Genomic DNA, 15,305 nt, shown 5'->3' with positions numbered 1-15,305 from the left:
AGCTGCCCAGCAGGGCTGACCCACCACACACTGACTGCTGAGTCCAGAATGGGATTCAGTCATCACATCACATGCATTAATTTAATCACTGACATATTTTGCTATTTAAGGATTTGCTTAGGGCTGTTTTATTATAGATGTCCCTGCTCCTAGGACATGGTGTTACCTTAATTCTCCCTTCCTTCTGTAATCATGTTTTGCTTAGTTTTCATTCTCAGAAAAGTTTGGGGATTGCTTTCTTCCTAAAATGTGCAGAGGAGCCATGCAGGGATCAGGGGACATTTCCACATGTGCAGTTTAACAAAACCCTTGGCAGTGATGAACAGGTTTAACCTCTGAGTGATAGTGGCAGGACTAGAGGCCATGGGCACAAACTGCAATCCCTCCAAACATCCAGAAATGTTTTTTCACTGTCAGGGGGACTGAGCACTGCCACAGTTTGCTTGTGGAGTATTTGGAGTCTCCATCCTTGGAGATACTCAAAAGGTATATGGACACAGTTGTGGGCAACAGGCGGCTTTGCCCAAGCAGAGGATTTGCACGAGATGCAAACATTGAGGTTTTTCAAAACATAATGCTGGCACACTTTTATTATTGCTGTGTTCATTTAGCAGGGGTGCAGCAAAGTACTTGTTCAAACAAAGCCCTTCCCATGCATTTACGTGCTGTGTGGATTTAGTGGCAGAATTCGAACATGCAGATTTGTTACAAGAGTTAGAGGGTGTAAAAAAGCTAAGTCTAAAGAAAGTTCCTTTACTGACAATAGCATTCTCACATTTGGAACACATGTGTTTTCCCAGGTAGGGCAAGAACAGGTTGATGATTAGTTTTCTCAATATCTGCATTCCTTTAGAAATGGCTTTCTTCCAACACTTTCAGTTCCTGACTGAATTAATGTACAAAAATGATTTCTTCTTTCATGCAAGTAATGATGGCAGGTCTGTGTGCCTACATAAATATTTAGAGTGGGCTTTCTTGACTCAGACTGCAGTACAAGATTACCTTGTTGTCAGTTTAGTACTCTGGTTTTTGTTCTAGGCACTCCTCTCTACACAAAAATAAAATGATCTGCACCGTCACAATCCTTAAAATTTGTCTTGAAATTAATACATTTTATAAATTTGGCAAACAAAAGTGGTAGAAAAAAAAAACCAGAGGATTAGACAGATAAGGTGCACAGATGCAATTGCAGATCAACATGGGCTCTGTGCAGAGGGGTGCAATGCAGTTCAGCTAAATCCATGCAAGTCATTAGGCAAGTTATTATATACAGGTAATTTCTTGTACTGACACAAGTAACATGTTGTACTGGTAAACTGACAGAAAACTCATGCACCAAATTACAAGGGTTAATTCTGTCAGTCCAGAGTGAATATATCATTTATTAATTGGTGTAACCTTATGAACTGCAGCTGTACACAGCACTGCTGAGCCTCAGTTCTCCAAAGGAAAAACATTTCACTGCTGAGAGGATTCAGACTCGGCTTCCACATTTGGCTTTGCTCAGAGCTGAAGCCCTTTGGGGTGTCTGTGGGGTACATGGACTCTTAAATGATGCTGTGAGGCTTACTGTAACACAAACTGTGAATGTGGAACCAAATACTGACTCCTAAAAGTCTTTCAGGAAGCTGCATATGGTTGTTCATGAGCATTTTGGAAGGGATCTCTATCCTGCCCCTCTGCACAATTGGAAAGCTCAGGGCAATTATGATAATAAAAGGGTATCTATGGACAGCTTCTTTTTTTCCCCCAGTAAAAGTGATGGTAAAATCAGTGTGACACATGATTGTAAAAAAGAAAAAGGTTCTGAGAGCTGTAATAAACACTCTAGATGAGAACTTGTTAAAGAAGAAATGTAAGAACTCCCAGGAACACCTGTATTTTATTAGTTCTGTGTATTTGCAAATTCAGAGTTGTTCAGATTTGTTATACTGTTTGTAATGGCTGTTTCTGATAGAATATTCCTTATCAAAGATTGACCTTTAGAGAAGAAGAAAAGAAATCAGGAACAGCAAACCAAGTGCTATAAAACTTTTATTGCAGTTTCTACATAGACTTTTTGTTTTTATTAAGTCATCCCAGAAGAATCAAACATCAACATTGCTGTGTGTTATGGATATCCCTGTGTTTAGAACAGCAGTATGAAAACACTTCTCTGAATACTTTTGTGTCTCTTAACGTGGAGGGTATTTCTGCCCTTCCATTAAAACAAAGAATAGTAATCAGAAACATGGAAGCAACAAAACACAACAAAAGTCTGAAAAATTCAGAGCACAACATCATTACCTTTCAGTTAAAACACTGAAAGTTCTGAACTACTCGTGCTTTTCAGAAATCAACCAACAATTGTTTAGCCTTGAAAAAAAAAAAAGGAGAGTTGATGACGTGCAGGTAACAGAAGTGACTGACAAAGCCAATGTTGTTTTTGTTTTCCAGTGCTGTCCGCGCATTTTCGGGTCTGCGAGCCGTACACGGACTACAAAGGTCGCTACCACTTCGGTTTCCACTGCCCCCGTCTTTCTGACAACAAATCTTACATCTTTTGCTGTCACCATAACAACACAGTGTTTAAATATTGCTGCAATGAGACAGAATTTCAGACTGTTATGCAGATGAACTTAACGGGGAACGCAGATGGATATATGCATAAGTGAGTAAATGAGTTTTAAAGTATTCCTCACCAAACTGTTCCTGGGCTAATAACAGAGTCTGAGGTGCACTTAATGATGGAAGCAATTAGAATAATTGCATATACAGAAAACGGTTACTAAAAGGTTTTTGTTGTTGCAGGGCTCCTAAAAGAAAGAATATTTCAGCATTGCTTTGATGTGGGCTGTAAACATTGTGAGGAGAGTACAAGTTGCGTATCAATGTGACAAATAAAAAGTTACATATAAAAGTTAGAAAAGTCTTTTCCCTGACCCTGATTTGATCCAAACTATGTTTGGATGTGCATCAGTAAAAATAAACTCCAAAGCTGTTCATAGATGGGAGAGGGAGTGAGCTGACATTTTCTGTATCAACCCAAATGCCCCGGATGGTTTTGAATCTTAATCTCTTGTAACAAATTACTGGCCTTGGGGAACAGAATGTATTTGCTTTTATACCAACGTTGTGTGGTCTCCTTGCCTGTTAGCTGGGATACTGCCATGTTCTGCTGAGGGCTATCCCCCAAAATAAATGTCAGTAAGTTTTTTATTTATAAAGAAGTAGCAAGTAGATCTTTGTTACTGAATACCTATTTACAGGAACAAAATCTTCCCTTGTGGTCAAGTTTCCTATTTAGTATTGGCCACACTGATCTACTGTGATTTCCCTTGGTGTAATCCCCAAGACTGAATTCTGATCAACTTTTTTCTGGTATTCAGCCTCTCCAGGACAAGGAAGGGACGGGTTAAAGACAGAATAGCAGTGTATGGATTTCTGTTTACAACAGGATATTGGTATTTCTGTGGTGGCAGTCAATTGATGTGTGGTATATTCCTCCCTATGGGAGCAGGTGCAGGGCTGTGAGGAGATGCTGGTGCTGGAATGCTGATATTGGCTGGTCTAACTCACTGTGCTCAGCTCGTGGAGTCAGCAAAGCATTGCCTTCCTTAACAACCGCTCCTCACACAGACCTGCCCAGAGAAATGTTAGTCTTGCATAGATGTAGAAGTTGCATTCTCTAAATTTACTTGTTGTTGTTAAAGTGTCAATCACCTGCAAAGACAGACAAAAATAGGCTCTACCTGTGTAAGGCGCCTTTAAATCAGTGTGGATCTATACTGTTGTGTTACTTCACATGCAGTTACATCCCTCAGGTGAAATCTCCTTGCCTTGGCTTTGTGCTGCATCTGAAATCATAAGAACAGATCACACAGAACACTGGGAAGATACTGTAGTACCAAGCCCCTTAAAGACCATCCACTTTCTCCACCTTTTGTGCAGCCCAGACAATCCAGTGACTTCCACCTGGGGCTCCCCAAATCTGGCACCATAAATAGTTCCAGGCAACCCCCATAGACTGGGGTGGCCCTGCTCCATCAGCAGCCCTGGATCTCAGAGAGGTCCTCACAGGACTCTGAGAACAGAAGGGTTCTGCAGGTAGTCACAGACAGAGCCATAATCTGCTGCACACTTTAGAGTGGTAAAATGAGCCCCGGGAATGGGCTCGTGAGGCTTTTTCCCAAACATTTTTCCAGATCTTTGTCCTGCACAGAGCAAATGTGTTTTATTTCTTGCCCTGCTGTTCTGTAAACCCTGCAGCAGCAGTCCTGACCACTCTGTCTCACAGAGGTTGGGATGTTGCCATCAAAGGCAGTTCAGACAACCACACAGCCAATGCTTCAGGCTTTTCCCAGTGTCTCGCCAGCTACTCTGTGTAGTCACAGCCAGAGTTTACTCAGGTAAGGCTTTTCTGCCTTTCATTTCACCAGGAACCTGGAATGTAGAGGGCAACCAGCCCCTTTCCCAGGTAGAGGAACAGGTCCAGGCTGCTTGAAAAGATGCCCTGAGACACAGAGCATTTTTCTGCCTCCAGCATTGTTGTCCTGCTCACACCTGCACAGGTGCACACACCCCCAGGGAAGTAAATCCAGGGATCTTCATATCACAGGGCTGTTGTGTGTGCAAGCAGTTTGGGGGGGGGGAAAAAAAAAAAAAAAAAAAAAAAGAGTTTGGTATTCTGTGAACTACAGCATTCATTTTGATAAAAATATTTAGAGCATAAGGTATTATATTAGTTGTCATGTAGGACTATTTTTTGAAAGTCGCCTTATTCAATAGTGATGGAGAAAGAGATACCTGTGGAATTTTTGTTAGAAAGTTCTATGGTTGAGAACCACCTGTGGGCTATTCACCATCCAGTCCAGGATTTCCTAGGGACTTGTGTTATATTTTGCTCATGTGTGTGAAGTTTTTTGCAAAGGCATGTTTACACCATAGTGGATACAGTAAAAAGCCTCTGGAGGTGTAGTGTAGAGAAGTGCAGGAATGGAGCTGGTATTGCCTTGTTCCCCAGACATCACTCCTGATAAATCTGTCAGGACCAGGAAAAGGAAGAGATGCTCCTTCCTACGTAAAATCCCACCCATGGAGCAGTGAGACAGACAGGAGAGAGATCTCCTCACCCTGAGCTCAGTGACATTGGTAGAAAACTTCCTGGTATTTTTAGAAGGAGCAGAAAGAAGTGAACCCTGCGTGCCTACATTAAAAACATTGCAAAAAGCTTCTTACTTCATACTCTGACTTTATTTATCCTACAGGATAATTTGGATTCTAATGCATCCAGGCTTCAGTTTGCAGTGACAAAGTCAGCTCTTTGTTTAGATCTAATTTCACACACCACTGAAAAAAAAATCTGATGAAACCTATTGTACTGTGGCAGGGGAGAATAATTTAAGATATGGGAATAGCAATGAACTGAAAAAAAATGGATTATAGTTTTCAGGGAAGAGTGATTCAGTATTATTGCTTGGTTTATTTCAATATTATTATTTGGTTTATTTTTCCCCTTAGCCATCCTTGTGATCACCAAAACAAAGTTCTTGTTTTATAGTACAGTTGAGGGAAAAAGTTAATGAAGTGACTTGTGACTTCTTTGATATGGCACAGCTCAAAAGGCACATTTGTCTTCACCAGTCTCACAATGCAACTATAGCCACATTCATTTACATTTTTTCATTACTGTAACACAATATTTATATGTTTTTATAAGAGCAAAATATGGGGGTATTAGATCTTTGCAACCATGCAGAATAATCAGCCTAATATTTTTCAATGTGAAAAATTTATTTAGTATTAAATACAGAAATAGAAATTATATCTAACAGACAGGGAAAAGCTCTGTAATCCAGAATATTTTCCCTTAGAACTGTCTAAGAAATTGTTTAACTTTTTAAAAATAGTATCCACTTGAATTTAGTTTGTCTAGTTTTCACAGTCAGGTTTTCTGTTGTGCATATTTTGGTGGATTATCAGCAGTACTGCTATGATGGGGGTCCTTAATCTGGTACTGGAGCAATGTTCTGGCTGTCTGTAGTGTGTCCATGGTTCTCCTTCTCTCTTAGTCCAGTTTGTCAGAGTGAAATGGCTTTAGCTCATCTCATTCCAGCACTGGCACCCAAAGCAATGTGAGAACAGAATAACACCCTCTTTCTCCAGGTACTGAGTATCCCCTGCAGAAGTGGTGTTTGCTTAAATAGCAGACAGAGAGTCATCTTTACAACAAAGGAAACAAATAGTCATCAATCCCACTACCAACTGTTGCAAAAATATGTAATTTGAGAGGGAAGATCTCTCAGGTACAGCAGTTACAGATTCCTCAGGAAAACTCAGGACTGGACCATGGCCTGGAGATAATTATAAAAGAAAAATAGGAGTGGAAAAACAAAATCTCATTTAAAGTGTAGATGCAAAAATTGCACTGTTTCCTCAGTACCAAGGATGTTACCTTGCATTTCCTAGGGGAAACCATTATTGTTACTACTCCAAGGAACAGCCCCTTCTAAGCAGAACCATTTCTGTGACCATCTGCCCACATTTAAACTCTGCAGCTGTAGAATAATTCCACCTGCAACTGTTTAGATCCATTCTTTGTTTCAAACCTGAATTCCAAAACTAGTTATTTTTTGTTTATGTGCTGCACATAAAACCCAAGGAAATCTACTAAAAAGGTACAGGTTAGGCATAACAAGCATGTTATCTGTCTCAAAATGTGAATGAATGAGGTGGATGCAACTTGATAGACCCTGTAATGCAACAAACCCTGTAATTTGAATCCCAGCAAATGTGGAATCTGTTCACACTTTAGTTTTAGTAAAAAAATTGAACTTCTGCCCAAAAGAACAGGAAAACCAGATTGCAAGAATAAACTTTGACAATTAAATCATTCAGGTCACTGAAATGAGAGCAAGTCCTAGAAGTTGTTGGATTCCAAGTTCTCTTCTGTGTTAATAAGATTGTTTATTTTCTAATGAGGACATCTTCTTGAATTGCAAGGCAGTTTTCATTTTAATTAGCAGCCATCAGGAAAATTAACATTTTCTACCACCTTAATAGTTGAAGAAGTAGAAGATATCAATATTCTTCTGTGCACTAAACACACTACTTACTATTCTTGATAGAGCTGTTATCTCATTGTCTGTTAATTAATATAAAGCAGCCTTTCATTTTTTTGTATTTGTGAGAAACAGATGTTTTTTAGGAGGAGCAGATGAATAACTCACATGTTGGCAGGATTAAAGAAGTGCTGCTTTAAATTGGAAACACTCAAAATAGCTCTAATTTTCGCTAATCAAAATTTTGGTGGATGAACTGAAATACTTAAAATACAAACAAATGCTTTTGAGTTAACTGTAAGGAATGTTTTTGCCTCTTGCATTGTTGCCAAAACAAATATTTTTTCTTAGTGTGGGTCAAATACAGCTCCCCTGTATGCAAATTGAGTCCTGTTGGCATAAATGATGAGCAGGAATGGGATTTATCCAAGTGCTTTTCTTCCTGACTTTTCCAGCCTGTACTTGCCTTTTATTTATATTAACAAAAACAATAGAAGAATTTACCCCAAATAGGACTAAATCTACTTTAAGTCAAGAGCAGCACTGAGAAGCCTGAGTTAACCAGATCCTGTTCTAATTTTAAGGGCCTGAACTGCAGATTTTAGTGCATTACTAAGATCTACCCTCTGCTGTGTGAAGTTGGGCTTGCATGTGTAAGTCTTTAAGCAGAGGCAGACTCTGGTGATAAGGGTTAAAAACATTAAATTTTGCCTACTTCCAGCCCTCCTGGAAATTTTCTGATTTCTTTCCTTTTTTTGATTTTAATTCCAGGCTTCTGTAGCCCTAAAGTTATACAGGAAGAGGAGCCATTAACAGCTTGGACCTTCCTCTTGTTACTCAGTTATTTGAAATGGAATCTCATTTAATCTAAGGGGGCATTATAGCTGTGTAGAGGAAAAATCATTCCCAGAAGGGAAGAATCAGACTCTTGAAGTGCTGACAAACAGCAACACTAAAAGTAAAATTTTTTTTCTGATTTCTTGTTCCAAATACTGATTTTTTGAAAGTATAAGATGGAAGAGTCCTACAATAGTTTAAATAGAAATGAAAGTTGAAAGCAGAGACTTGAAATCTTTTGATCCAGAAAGGCTGGGGGACATGTTTTAAAAATACCAAAATATCCTTCTGGCTTGCATGTATAATATGTCTCCTCATCCTTTTTTCTTCTTGCAGCACTTCCATTTTGATCAGTCCTGATAAAATATGATTTCCCCCAATTTTCTCTGACTGGCTGTCAAAGGAGAGCATGGTTGGGGTGTGTGTTGAGTTTTGAGTTCAGCTCCATGCAGATGTGGGTTGCCCATCTATGACTTTGATATAATTTTTCTCTGAGACTGCCTTCCTGATGACTTTTTTTGCCAATATCCTTTCAGCTTCCTCTTGGTTTTACAGTCTCCAGTAAATGCATTGCCACGTTAGCTCATGGATCTAGATCAGCTTTTTTTTTTTTTTTTTTTTTTTTTTTTTTTTGCTTTCTACCTAAAAATCTCATTTTTATACATTTCTTTCCATCTCAGTTCTCATCTCATCCTCCCCACTCACAGTTTCCAATCCAAACTGCATTTACACCTGACAGTCATTTTTCTTTTAATAATACTTCATCTCCAGCAGGGCATTAGCACTTCCTTCCCCTTTTTGATCTCCAAATTTTAACCCCTTACACTTTTCCCCCCTGTTTTTCCCCCTTTTCTTTTAATATCTTTAGTCATCTGTCACAGCTTTACAGCTCTCTGCACCATATAATTTCCATGGCCTTTATCTATATATACACATTATAACTACACCAACATACACATCTCAGTGTAAGTACATATTTTCTCTCCTGTGAAGTGCATTGTCTAACGTGATTTTTTTCAATGTTCTTCCTTCCTAAAATTTAATAGTAGCCCTATTAAGAGGTCAGTAGTAGCCACTGTGGAAAGCCGATGCACAGATGAGAGGGACAAAAATTTTTGTAAGAGAGGTGGCTTCAGTTTCCAAAAATCTTGCCTCTAGCTGTATTTATATTGGAAAAATAAATCATGTTTAAAGATGTGCTTTAGAACAGGATTTTGTTTTGGCCATCTATATAGAATTAATGAAACAAAAGAACCTTGATGAACTAACACAGTGACCACTGCTGAGAGGTAACTTCCTTTTGTTGTCCCTTCTCTTCCTTTCACAGCAACTACAGCGCACTGTTGGGAGTGTGGATCTATGGCTTTTTTGTGGTGATCTTACTGATCCTGGACCTTTTATATTACTCCTCAATGAACTATGACATTTGCAAATTCTACCTGGCCCGCTGGGGAATCCAGGGAAAGTGGATGACACAGGGACAGAGCCGATGGATTAACCCTGCTCAGGACCCACGACAGGCACAGCCTCAGCCAGAGACACAGCCTCAAACTCAGCCCCAGCCTCGAACATCACAGACAGTACACACTTTAAAAGGAGATGCTTTAAGCCCACCCCTGATGTCTTTTCAGAGTACATCTGCCTGGTGAGTAAGCTTAAGCCATGCTGGGATATATTCTTTTGCTGTTTTGGAGTGTGAACAATCACCTGTATTTGGAATGAGGGTTCAGGTTGAACAGCACCATTCCTGATAATTATTTATATCATGACCTGTCTTATCAAATTACTGCTTAGGAGTGATGTCTTACTATGGAATATAATAAGTCATCTTTTAATCCTTTTTTTGGTGCTGCCATCTTTCAGTGCTGAACAGTTTTACTACTGTGTCGTGCAAATAAACTACAAATCTGCATCAATCATTATAAAACTAGTTTTAGTTTGGTCTCAAAGACTAATTGCTACGTGTATCTGTTGCTCTGGTTTTAAAAGTATAAATAGTGATGTTGGAATAGCTTCAACGTGAGATGTCACAGATCCTCCCTATTTGTGGCATGAGACACAGAAACAACATAAAAACCAGGTTAGTTTTTTATATGCACAGCCAAAAAAAAAAGCTTTGCTTGATCTCATTTGACAGAGTGACACAAGTAGGCTACTGTAAGGTTAAATGCTATGAAACCAAGACAAAACCTCCAAAAAAACCACTCAGACCAAAAGGGGACAGGATACATGGGAACAGACAGAACTTGGAGTATAAATAGAAAAAAATTAAACACAGGTAGCCATGGGCCAAAATTATATTGAATTATTTTGGACTGGTTTTGCAAAGAAAATGAAAGAAAAGAGAGAGAGAGCTGAGTAAAATATTTCTCTGCAAAAGGTGTCAAGGAAGGCAGCAACTTTTTTTTTTTCTTGGCAAGAAAACATTAGGATTTGGAAGGATGCAGAGAGAATACAGAGTCACCAGTGTATTTTAGAAGAGTTCCAGAAGGCTGAGTGCTGAGTTTTGGCAAAATAAAGTGATCTAAGAATGTGCAGGGTGCAAAAGATGACAGCAGTTCCTGGAGCTGTGGAGCACATGAAGCCTCAGCACCCAGGTTGGTCTGAAACTTTTGGGTATCGCTGTGTTGCAGATGGGATGATAAAAGTGATGGTCCTATGATTTCAGCATTTGCCCCTTAAGTGTAAATCTAGAGAAAGTAGAGCTGGAGGTTTGTTGCAAAAGGGAAAGAAGTGATGAAAGAAGTTAATTCAGTGATAGAGGAGGTTGCTTGGCACTGGAGCCAGTACTGGATGTATCCAGTGCAGATCAGACTTAAGGACCATTCCAGCAGCACTTGCTCAAACAGAAGAGTCTGAGGCTGCTACTTGAGAGAGAGAATTGCTTGTGCTTTGTTGTGAGCAGTCTTCTTTCCACTTCCTCTTTCCTTTTCCCTTCCTCTTAATTCTTCCAGCTTTTTTGCACATTGATTTCCCATTTCCCAGTTATGCCATGTATGCTAGGAACTGCATTTGTAGTACAGTAATTGTATCCTGGCTTAATATGTGTGTGTACATGTACAAAAACAACTGCACCTGCAAGTTTATATACTATGAGTCTGCCCTAACATCATAAATTGAAACCATTCAGTATTCTTGAAGGCTTGATTGGTGGTCACCTCTCATGTCTGACTGCCATTGTTCTGTTTCTTTGCTTTTCCCAAAGCTTTAAGCAGACAATGTGTGTTAGGATCAGGTGAGCACATCCCAAATGCTCCTCATCCTGTATTAGCAGGAGATGACCACTGATAAGTCACTCCAGTAACACTCATTTCTTCCCCAGTGAGCTGTTTATGCTCCCCTCAAATTGTTCCTTTTTTTCCCTCCTAGTCCTTTCCTTGCTCAGTGGAAGAAACAAGTAGATGCTCCTTTATGAAAACCTTATTTACCCCCTGTATTTCAGCTTGTAAAACACTACATGAGCTTCCATATTTTCATTCTTGTAACCTGCAACTTTTTGGATTTGGAGCCCATGAACCAAGAGCACAGATGATTCAGTCTGAGTTGGATACAGAAAAAATAGCAATAGGCACTGGTGATCACAGGCAAGATGTTTAGCATTCAAAAGAAGATTTTGAGTAAACAGCTCCCTCAGAAAATGACAGATTTGTGTACTACAGCAATTGCTAAAACAGTGGGGAGTGGGTTGCCTGGCTATTTATTTCTCTGTTAGATAATCTGCAGGTTATATAGATGAAAATATGATAATTTTGCCCTACAGAAATTAAGCCTAGTTTCAGAGCCTGATTTTTTTGCTGCAGTCTATATTTGATGAATGACCTCAGTAGTGCCTTCTCAAAATGTAACTATACTATTGTAGTGAAGAAGGGAACACTTACTGGATTTGTAATTTTCGTCTCCATTTTTAAAATTACTGAGTCTATTAAAAGACTGGTTTGAATTTTTCTACCTGCATTTCTATTATTCTAGACTATGACACCTACTTTGGTAACACTCCAGGTCTCTAGTCTAAGAAAAAACACAACTTTTCAGTTTCTGTTGCCATTTTAATGTGTCCTAAACTTATCCCAGCTTTTCTGTTTGTAGGGAAAACGAGCATCTTTCTTTAGCACTTCACAAACACACTATGTGTGTGTAAATATATATATATACACACAGATGATATCATATAATATCATAAGAATGGTTCCTGTGTACAGATGAGCATTTTGAAAATGCAGAATAGATCTTTTAATCCTGACAGGTATGAATATACCCCCAGGCATCAAAACTTAAATCACATTAAAAACATTTTCCAAACCAGTTTGCAAGTTTTCGTGATGACAGATGTTGTTGAAGTTGTTAACTTCCTGTACTACATTCATCTGAGAAGGGCTAAAAATATGCCCATTCTAGAAGACACGAGATGATGATAATAGGAAAGTGATTCTTGCAAATCCCTTGGGTACTGCAGAGAACTGACAGTGTAAGGAACTGTCCCAAGAAGGATTAACCTACAGTTTGTAAAGCAGTTTTCAGATTTTCCTGGATTAAAAAAATGATGTAATTGTTTTATCTTTCAGCATTTCTTTCCTTGCCCTACTTTAAGTGGTATGAATTGGCAATGAATTGGGTGTGTCAGAGGGAAAAATCAAGCAAATAATAGTATAGAGTGGATAGAACCATCCATCCCTATGATGTTTTGTCACAGAGATTCACTTTCTTGTTTACTTGAGACAAAGAGAACCATGTATAGCCATAACATCATTACAAGTGAAGAGGTCTGGAATCCATTAGGCAAAGCTGCTGGCTGCTCTTGCAGCGTTGTGCCAGGATAGGAAGGAAAATCATTAATCTCAGAGGAGAGTCCAACCCCATTTGGACTAAAACGTTGCTTCATCCTGTAGCGTGTGGATTTTGCAGCCCAACTAATGCTGATTTCTTCTTCAGTATGAAAACCATCTGAGGGCTGCCTGAGGCCTGTGTGGGCTGAAGGCCATGGTGGTGGATGCCTGATGCTGTTTTACACCACAACACCACGGACTCTGAGATTCAGAAGGCTGAAAATGACTCCTTCATTTTTGGGATGTGTCTCCCTTTTATACTATTATGCACAGACCAGTTTGATTGGTGACACAAAGACAAACCTCTTCAATCACATTGGTCAGACCAGAAGGACATCAAGAAGAAGTCCCTCCTAGGGAAAGGAATGGATAGCATAGTACAGTTTACAAAAACATTTCTCCTGTTTACAGAAAACTCCCTGGGAAAAGAATTTCAGAAAACCAAAACACCTCAGGCACAAAACCAGGGCTACAGCTGCCCCTCCTACAAACCATGGTGGCTTCTCCCATACTGGGCCCTGCCACACTCCCTGGCCTGAGGGAGGACCTGTACTCTGGTGACCTGAAAGAGCTTTCACAGCTGGAGATGATGGAACCACAGCAAGCAAATTGTTCCTACTGCTCAGCAAAGTTAAAAGCCAGGGAGGCGATAAAATGAAACATTGCAGGTTGGGGAATGGAAATCCTCCTGACTGCTGAAACAACTGGTTCTCACGGCTGTGGGGATGCTGTGAATTATTTATAATAATTAAAATGGTCAGATTAAAGAGGAAGAAGATCACATTAAGAGGTGTGGGCCAGGGCAGCCTGGCAGCGTTCCTCCAGGTCCTGTGTGGCTGTGTTGTGTTCTGAGTGTCAGAGGGAGACCTGATCCCTCAGCCTTGCTCTGCTGATGTTAAACTCCTCCTCACCTCCATCAGGGATGCAAATCACAGGGAAAATACTGCCTTGAATTCCAACATTTGCTCCTGTGTTCCCTGCCTTTCTGCACAACAGCAGGCAGAGGCACTGCCTGTGATCACACATGTGCTCCATGACTCTCAGTTTCAGAAACCTGCTGCTCCCCTTGAATCAGGAAAGGTATCAGCCCTGCAGGGTTAGCCCGTGTTATTTCCTTTACACAGCTGGAATGAATTAGGCAAAGGCAAGTCTATTTTACTTTCCCTTATTAAAGGCTGGAATCTGCTTTTGCTGCGGATCCCTCTGGGGCACTTTGTCTTTTGGACAACAAATAGAATTGTTTCCAGCCTGCTGCTATTCACCTGCTACTTGACACCTCTTCAGAGAGAATAAAGCCTATAAAAATACTGGCACAATTTAGGAGCCAGCAGGTAGCTGAGCACGTCCACAACAACTGTGCAAAACCCCCATAAATATTTTGCTGGTGGCTAGAAAGACCATGTGAAAGAATTTGCTTTGATACCAAATTTTGAAACAGGATGTGAACTATCTCTGCAGTGTTTCCTTCAGTGACTTACTTGTAAGAGGTGCAATCTTAATCTGTGTCACAGGACATTGGTGCTGCAGCAATAGTTCACATCCTGTTTCAAAATTTGGTATCAATGGACTGCACACAGTCCACAAAATCATGAGCCATTGTGGTGACAGAGGAGTTTGTGCAGAACCTGCTCTCACTACAAGTTATTTATAGTGAGCAAGGGAAAAAGAGCTGCTTCCTTCCATTTTAAGTAAATAAGATCTCAATTTTACATTTGCAGAATTATTTTGCTGAATAGGAATAGGATGATGCTGTTTTAAAGGTGCAGAATTTTGCATCATAAGGCCAAGCACAGTTATTATTTAGACCCCCTACCTCAATTTTCATATTAGACTAAATATGGCACGTCAAAGGACCAGTAGTTTGGGTTTTTAAAAAAGATAAAAAGAAATAAAATTGAATACTTGTATTGTGCTTTTTTTGAAAGAACTGTCTGGGAATTGACATTGACATCACCTGAAAAATCTTTGTACCCAAAGATTAGGTATGTGAGGCTACATATACCATTATCTGTGGGCCTCCAGTGACTTTGGAATATATTGGGTTAGAATAACAGATACTGCTGAATGCATTTTCTTCTAAATATTTATCCCTTTCTTGCTGGGAACTGCATAACTGTAAAAATAGAAATTAGCTCTACCCCAGCCCAAACCAGCACATCAGAGCAGGAAACCAACAGCACAAACACACAGCAGGCTTGGAATGAAACACGTCAAAATCTGCAGTGTCTGAGTCTTGTCTGAGTCTTGTTTGCTTACCTTGATACAACATGCAAAAAAATTGGGAGATTTTGGTTCCATCATTTGCATTTAAATAATTCAGGTTACTCAGTACCTGCTTTCTTCCTTGTGTTTAGAAATTTGCTGTTAAGATGTGAAGTTAAGCCAGGATAGAAGGTTTTTGTCCCATTCAATCTAAATCTTTGTGTACATTGATATGCATAAACTGCATCTTTTGTTGATACATATGTAGTACACACATTGTTCATGTCATGCCATTCTCCTTTTTCCTCTGGCTCTGTAAATTATAGACTCCATATTGATTTCTCTGAATTCTTAACTTCAGATCCATGGCCTGTGGGCTGATTGATGTTCCTATTTCAGCTGT

General features: G+C 39.6%; 1 protein-coding gene across 4 annotated transcripts in view; it reads left to right on the top strand.

Annotated features, from left to right (window-relative positions):
* SHISAL1 (shisa like 1) overlaps positions 1-15,305 on the top strand; it is a 69,050-nt gene that overhangs the window by 33,857 nt on the left and 19,888 nt on the right. For 2 of the 4 annotated variants that reach the window (XM_083860548.1, XM_083860549.1), the window contains 2 exons: positions 2,437-2,650; positions 9,205-9,619. In XM_083860548.1, coding sequence (XP_083716674.1) covers positions 2,437-2,650; positions 9,205-9,526 — 536 coding nt within the window. In that variant the 3' untranslated portion in view covers positions 9,527-9,619. Of the gene's footprint in view, positions 1-2,436; positions 2,651-9,204; positions 9,620-10,297; positions 10,371-15,305 lie in introns of those variants that run through there. The other 2 variants (XM_083860551.1, XM_083860550.1) reach the window with 2 other exon arrangements.

The sequence above is a fragment of the Zosterops lateralis genome, assembly GCF_965231275.1.
Source record: "Zosterops lateralis genome assembly, chromosome: 4".
NCBI lineage: Eukaryota > Metazoa > Chordata > Aves > Passeriformes > Zosteropidae > Zosterops > Zosterops lateralis.
The sequence above is the reverse complement of the archived record's forward strand: the minus strand, read 5'-3'. Positions and strand labels throughout refer to the sequence as shown.